We start from the raw sequence: 7,500 nt of genomic DNA on the forward strand, positions 1-7,500 counted from the left end.
CATGAAAGAAGACACTCGTAGTCACGGGATGATCCACAGAGTATGTTGGTCTATACACGATGACAACTCGCAGACGACCACTTCCGAACTCCACAAGCCATTCCGACACTTCAATCGAAGACCGCTCGGCTGAAAACACTTTGGTTACATCAAGACCATGCCGATATAATAGCGCAGTCCCGCCACCCGTACGATCTGCACGCGGACAGTTGTAAAGCTTAGAACCGGGTAGAGTGAACTCACTTAAAATCGCAGACTCAAAATCATTGAGCCAGGTAAACAACTCAGCCCTCAGATCACATACCAGGTCCACAAGAGCCGTTGATTAAATCCTTAATGATCTTGCATTCAAACTACATAACTGAAAGGCCCTGTTGTCCAGGTTGCCAAAGATTGCATTACGCTCAACACTTATAAGTGTGTCACGTGCTAGCTTCCTGCATGGATGAGCGCGGCTCAGTCAATGTTTAAAGTACTCTTTAACTTGGGTTGCCACTATTGCCTTGAAACCCATTGACAATTGAAATTGGCTTGATTTTTCCTCAGTTCGAGATTCTTACATGATAAATGTTGACTTTGAGGGGATCAGCGTGAGGGAACTTGCAGATCCAGCACTACACAACTGGGTTCATCACATACAGCATATATTGCCACAGGTAAAGTAACTTAAATAAAGTCAAGTCATTTTTTATGTCTTCGATTCCGTCGTGGAATCGTTACCAAATGATGGCAATTTTAAATGACACTATGTCATGTTATTAATACTGACAATCATGACCAAATGCAGATCGTGGGGAGCTTTGTGACGAACATCCTGGCCGACAGCAAGAGGTAGCAAGTTGGAGGGACTCATAGAGCATTTTTCCCCAGAAACCTCCACATCCAGTTTACCTTAGAAACGGAAAACGAAAAGCTGCCCTTCATGGATATATGTGATATTGTCAAGGAGGATGAATATATGAAGGCCACCATTTATAGATAACCCAACCCTACTGATCTGTATTTGGATTTAGATTCCAATGACCATTTGGAATACAAAAGATCGGTGGTAAGAATTTTTTGTCTCCGAGCCAAGACGAACATCACAGAGGACGAGGATAAAGAAAATGAAATGAAACCTAAAATCTACCTTTCAGAAGATTAAGTGAAGGTGACAACCCAAAGTTCTAAAATCTAGGAAAGCAAAGGTGATTAGTGACCCACATCCGTGTGCTCAAGGTGTAACTCGGGCGAGTCTTGAGAAAACAAGGGGTTGATAGTTACCATAAGGCCTTAGATGGTTCACCCAAAAGGCCCCACACCCTCGGAGAAAGAATGTACGGCTGTTTAGGGTCTGGTCAAAATGTATAGGGGGGAGGGGGGTGGGCCGGAGCAGAAAGGTCATCAGTTTTTGCGCCCGTAGCAAGGGGTGGGTCGTTCGATTGTCAGCGACCCATTGGGGGTGGGTCATCCTATTTTAAACAGGACTAGGCACATTGTTAAAGAAATATTTTTTTAATGATCGAGGGCTTGATTCTGTTGAAATAGCTAACAGTAAATTTAAAGCATGGCAGCTTTAACGACGTACAATTTTATCTTTGTTCGTAAAATACAACTGTTAAACCGAAATTAAAATCATAAAAAAAAATTTCTCTTTTGTCTCTTTGTTAACAAATGCAAAAATTATATAGTAAAAAATGAATGTGCTTTTCACTACGGTGTTGTTCCTTCTGCAAGAGTACTAAAATAATTCTTGGATTACCACCAAGAACTGTTTTATATTATACATTTCTCATATGGTGTATCAATTTACAAATTGCCTAAAAACTCATTTGTTTATTGTTTTGTACATGCTTTTGTATCTGGTTCAGAAACAAACCTAACCGTAAATCAACACCACCAAACTTCATATACAAATGTGGTATAACTGATTATATAACAAAAAAATTATCAGGGGGTGGGTCATGTAAGTTTCAGCCTTCATTTAGGGGTGGGTCAAATAGTTTTGTGCCAAAAGTAAGGGGTGGGTCATGTGTTTTTTATCTGCCACATTTCCAATTGCTCCGGCCCACACCCACACCCCCCCCTCCCCCCCCCTATACTTTTTGACCAGCCCCTTACACAATTTAAAGTGAGAGGATTGCAATCCGTTTTCCATTGGTGAACCCGTGGAGTTAGATTTGAGGATCATGGAACCATCACACGAGTGAGTAGGAGACCATACTCGGAAGAGTTCTCTCCTCCTTGGTTCTTTGCAAGAGAAGATGATACATTTGAAAGAAGAACAGAGGGGCGATCCAAACTGTTGTTGGGCTGCTCAAGCTCTCCGAGAACAACCGGGACGTTTCGTTACGCGATTTTCAATATATAAATCGGAACCTCTACCGGGCCGTTTTTTCATGCGAATCTCAGTGTAAATCAAAGCCTCTAGCGCCGGGGACATCTCAGGATAAGTAATCATATTTCTGAGATAAGGATGCTATAACTTAGGGTCTGTCTCACAACACTTGTTCATCAACACAGCAGCATATTGCCACTACATTGCTTATAGGCCCGCATAAAGTGAAGCAGAAAGGGATGGATAGAATATTCTCCGTGGTTTTGATTTAATAGTTTGCTGTGTATCGTTGTTTCTTCAGGGTCGCTGTGTTTGGCATAATCCTGTGGAGAAAGCAGAAGACGATTTTGAGGAGGAGGAGGAGGAAGAAGAAAGAGAAGACGTTGAAGAACCAAAACCAGAGTCTGGACCTCAGTTATTAACTTCTATTGCAGAAGATGAAGGTAATTTAGTACAGGTGTACTTTCTTTGTGAACCCACGGCCTCTTGCACTCCTTGATGCAACTAAACAAAATTACCGTTTCCTCTTTGTTGTGAAGCAAGTGACAATTCTGTCATTGAAGTAACAATAAACTCTTCATTGCCGTTTTCAATGATCAATGTTTACTTTGTCATGTCAATGTAGTGTAGTTAGTTCTGCTTCTATTTTCAAGTTTCCTTCCATGCAACCCTCCATTCTTTCCTTCATTAGCCCTTTCACGGGAATACATGAGCCCAACAAATTGACCTGCCCCCAACTGTGTGGCTTCATGGCACAGTTGGTAGAACATTGCATAGGCATCGCAGAGGTCTTGGGTTCGGATCCCGTTGAAGCCACCTGAATTTAGTACAGGTGTCTATGTGAGACAATAGGGAGTTTAAGAAAACACGACGGCTACGGCGACGAAAACTTCACTTCAAAATGGAAGTTTGAGATGTTCTAAGTATTTCATGATTATTCCATCTTGTTTATATTATTCAATATGAGTGAAGTGTCCTAAAACTGAATTGGTAGGGACGGATTTGAAGTAAAGAGTGAGACTGAAAGAGTTCACGGTAGTTTGTCCACGTTGTCGTCAAAACCCTAAATTTGGTAATTTCACGTAGTAGTTTTGACGAGTACGGGAGAGAAATGTACAAAAATGCGTGCCGCACGTGAAGCACGAGCATTTTGGTTCTTTTAACCAATAACATTGCTGCTTTTTGGCGTTGTAGTTACCGTAGCCGTCGTCGTTTCTTAAACTCCCTAATTACTTAAAATTGCCCTGATAAGTGCGAGGATCACTTCAATCTTTCGTTTAACCATCGATTCTGTTCCATAGAAGCTTCAAAAGAGTGGAAATCCTCGACTAAATGCAGGATTCTTAGGTCGTTGCAAGTAATCATTTTTCTTGGTGATGAAGAAGTTTTCTTGTTGTTTCAGCTGTGAATGATATGCCTGCTTGGACTGCCAGTATGTCTTCTGAATTATTACCACAGTATGGTCTTGCTATCATGCGCTCAAATAGGTGGCCTGGGGCAGTGGCGTTTGCTAAAGACAGGTCAGTTAAATATTTCTTGAATATCTCATCAGCTGAGGGAAGGAATTCTTGCAAAGGGTTTGACTCGTAGTGCCTCGGAATTGCCAAGAACAGGGAAAAGAGGCATACAAACGTTATTGAGGTGGGGGGGGGGGGGGTGGGGGGGTAGGGAGTAGTCTATTTGTTATTTCTCACGATCATAATGTATTCATGTGGCCTGGACTCGTGTGGCCCGAAGTGAGCGAATTTTAAAAACATTATTTTTAAAGTGGCACCTTATTGAAGTCTCATCTTTTTCAGAAAATTCGAAAACGTTTACATTGGTTGGGGTCATAAATTTGATGCTGACAACTACACTCCACCCCCACCCCCTACGTTAATGGAAGAGTACCCTGTGGAAACGGAAGTGACTGAAGTCGATGATCCAACAGCTGAGGAGGAACAGGCACTTAAGAAAGCACAAGAGGAAGCTATGGAGGCTGCTGAAGATATGGATGACGTGGATGATGACGACGAGGACGATGATTAAATGCATTCATTTACAACTCTGCTTTGTTGCGAGCTGTTACTCTGAATTATTGCTTGACGACCATCAATTAGTGGAGTTTACAAGTACTTTGTAAAATTATTGGATCCTAAGCACAGTACATGCAAATTTGATGTAAATAGAATTTCTTTTGACTTCTTCAGTAAAGTTGTGTGGGTTAGTCATCGGCCCAAAGTTGAAAATTAGCACTTAAAGACCAGAAACTGAGCAGGGTTTCCTCGCGCCTGGAATAGGTATACTGTATCAGGCAAAGCACGTTCCCGCTTTTTGCTAAATGCGGCTGAAGCCATTTCCAAATGGTAGTGGCTAGGAAATTCAGTAAGAATAATTGGGCATGAAGGATCATAAAGATAATGCGTGCATGCCTTTGCGCAGGTCACGAGGTGCCGTCTTTTTTTCGTCTATTTTCTTGATTAGGATTTCCACTAGGGATTAACGACTGCGACCTCCCGATGAGTCATTTGCAATAAGAATCCATTCTCCTCTACGAGATGCATGGCCTCTGACCCAACCTAAGAGTTAAGTTGTGACCTGAATGGAGTCACGTCCGCGCTGCTAGCCAATCACGAATCGCTATCGTTTTAAGCCCAGGTTTCTAGAAGATGGCGGACAAGGACGAAGAGAACGTCGTGGTTATTGATGAACAGCCAGAAACCTTGAACAGCGAGTATGAAGCGAGGCCATGTCTGACTTTGGAGAGCGTTTACAATTTTTGCAAATTGATTCGTGCTTATTCTCATAATCCCCTAAAGCCCTGGCCAAACTATCGAAAAAAGATTGATTCCACATGCAACATTGTTGGATGTAAATGTTGAGGTAGTGGCAAAACACTATCCAACATTGCTCGACGAAATATTCAAGTTCAAGTTGCCCTAAATTTATAAATATGGCGCTAACACTGAAACGAAAACCGCTCGTAGCGTTTGTGCTACTGAAGCTGACTGAGGACGGAAATGACGGATTCAAACGAGAAAAAACAGGTAAAATTTACCAGAACGAGTGGAGAAGGGTATGTCTTTGTCGTTGTGCATTTATCACTACAAGGTACACCCGCGTTTGAGGAGATGATGGGCATGAGCCCGGATCAATTTGCAGAGATTTTAATTAAGCGCTATTGAATTAGACATTTCCAAACGGAGCAACAGAATGGAAGGTGAACCGATTAGTCCAGCTGATAGGCTGTTCATCACCAACTACGACGGCCTTTTGGTCCACGTCCGCGATCTTTCTTGAAAATGATACTAAAAGCCTACAATCCTGGTCAAAAGTTGTTGAGAAGGTTGCGCGTATCACTTCACTTTACACCTAATTCGGTTATTCTAACTATTGGCTGTACTATTTGGGAAAGAGCATGCTCTTGTGGCCCCCCTCCCCGTAGTCAATGTTGGGAGAAAAGTCAGAAAAGTCACCATTTTGTTTGGTGCAAAATCCAACATTGATAAGGGGGAGGGTGGCTATCTCAAAAGTGACGCTACCTTTCCAACACTTTCGTCCAAGATTGTAGGGTTGAAAATAATATAGCGATTCGTGATTGGCTAGCAGGACACAACTTTTTTGGCAACCACTGCGTCGAGCAGAATTGTTGGGCGTAATGTTTGATCGAAAGAATAGAATGGAATAGAATCTTTATTTATCCACGATAGGAGTTAAAGCTAAAAAGCTTGTGGGGTCGTGTACTTAACAAAGTAATTACATTTCTAAAAACATCCTAAGTAAGAAGCTATAATACAATAAAACATTAACATTCAAATTTTCAAATTTTTACATCTCAACTTAAAAATGCGTATAATCAGTTAATCTATTCCTAACTGTTGAACGTGATAAACCAGTAAAGGTAAAACTCCTGAAGTGATCACTTCTCCTGAGTAGACTACGAAGTTTCTTGGGGTCGATACTACCTACATTTTTGACATAATGGTCATGACAAAGTTCCAAAACACTGAACCTCGATATGCTAGTGAGTCCTTTAACAATCTAGTATTAAATCTGGGTATCGTGATTGCTTCTTGGTCTCTTAGTGAATAGCTGCATTCCCGCCTTTTGAAAATGTTATTAATTAGACACTCGGGTAGGGAGACTTTCCTCGCTCTATATAAAACTTTAAATATTTGAAATTTGTAATCTAAACTGATCGTATCCCATCCCGAAACGTTGAGAGCTTCACTAAATGCCGTATCTTTAGATAAGTTATAGACAATTTTTGCTGCTCTACAGTGTAATTTCTCAATTGAGCACAGAAGATCCGAATTTGTACACGAACTCTATACAATAATACCATACTTCACAGAAGGTAATATTACACTAAAATAAAACTTTAAAAGGACATGTTTGGGCAAAAACCTTGAGCGCCTCAATAAGTCTATTATGTTTGCAAAGTTTTTCTTTAGTTCTGGCGTATGTGGTATCCAAGTAAGCTTATCATCCACGATCATTCCGAGAAGACGCGATTTTGTGACATAACTTAAAACCGATTTACCCAAAAAATATAGGAGGTAGCGGTCTTATAATGGCTTGTGTACTAATACTCATATACTAGGAGCGTCATTAGTGACAAAATTCACTTTTAGTATTATGAAGTAGTTATGGGGTTATGAGGTAGTTTTCTATTGAAGTAATTTTGGCATTATGAGGTAGTTTTGGCATCATGAAGTAGTTTTGGCATTATGAAGTAGTTATGGGATTATGAAGTAGTTTTGGCATTATGAAGTAGTTATGGGGTTATGAAGTAGTTTTGGCGTTATGAAGTAGTTTTAAAATTATGATGTAGTCTTGGCATTATGAAGTAGTTTTGGCATTATGAAGTAGTTTTGGCATTATGATGTAGTTTTGGCATTATGACGTAGTTTTGGAATTATGATGTAGTTTTGGCATTATGATGGTACCATGATTCTCTGCGAGTGTGCAATCGGGTAGGAAGGGGATCATGGGATAACAAAAAACCCGCGCAATCTGGACATGAAATCAACATGGCAGCCGGCAGTGAAGAGATCGCCGAGTCGCTGAATAAATGTGTTAAAAATCTGGCGACTGCTGCAGAGGCACTTCAAAAGTTAAGAAACGAAACTGGAAATCAAATATCTGAGAATAGACTGACAATGGTAAACCGCCCTACTGAGTTGGAGGAACATCGGAAATTG

The 7,500-nt window shown here is 40.9% G+C and overlaps 1 protein-coding gene across 2 annotated transcripts in view; it reads left to right on the forward strand.

The window, feature by feature from the left end:
• Nucleotides 1–4,712, forward strand: part of LOC138019245 (radial spoke head protein 4 homolog A-like) — a 48,130-nt gene extending 43,418 nt beyond the window's left edge. For both annotated transcript variants that reach the window (XM_068865967.1, XM_068865968.1), the window contains 4 exons: nt 547–656; nt 2,619–2,760; nt 3,720–3,837; nt 4,117–4,712. In XM_068865967.1, coding sequence (XP_068722068.1) covers nt 547–656; nt 2,619–2,760; nt 3,720–3,837; nt 4,117–4,345 — 599 coding nt within the window. In that variant the 3' untranslated portion in view covers nt 4,346–4,712. The remainder of the gene's footprint in view (nt 1–546; nt 657–2,618; nt 2,761–3,719; nt 3,838–4,116) is intronic.
• The last annotated feature ends 2,788 nt before the right edge of the window (nt 4,713–7,500 follow it).

The sequence above is a fragment of the Montipora capricornis genome, chromosome 10 (assembly GCF_036669925.1).
Source record: "Montipora capricornis isolate CH-2021 chromosome 10, ASM3666992v2, whole genome shotgun sequence".
NCBI classification, from domain to species: domain Eukaryota; kingdom Metazoa; phylum Cnidaria; class Anthozoa; order Scleractinia; family Acroporidae; genus Montipora; species Montipora capricornis.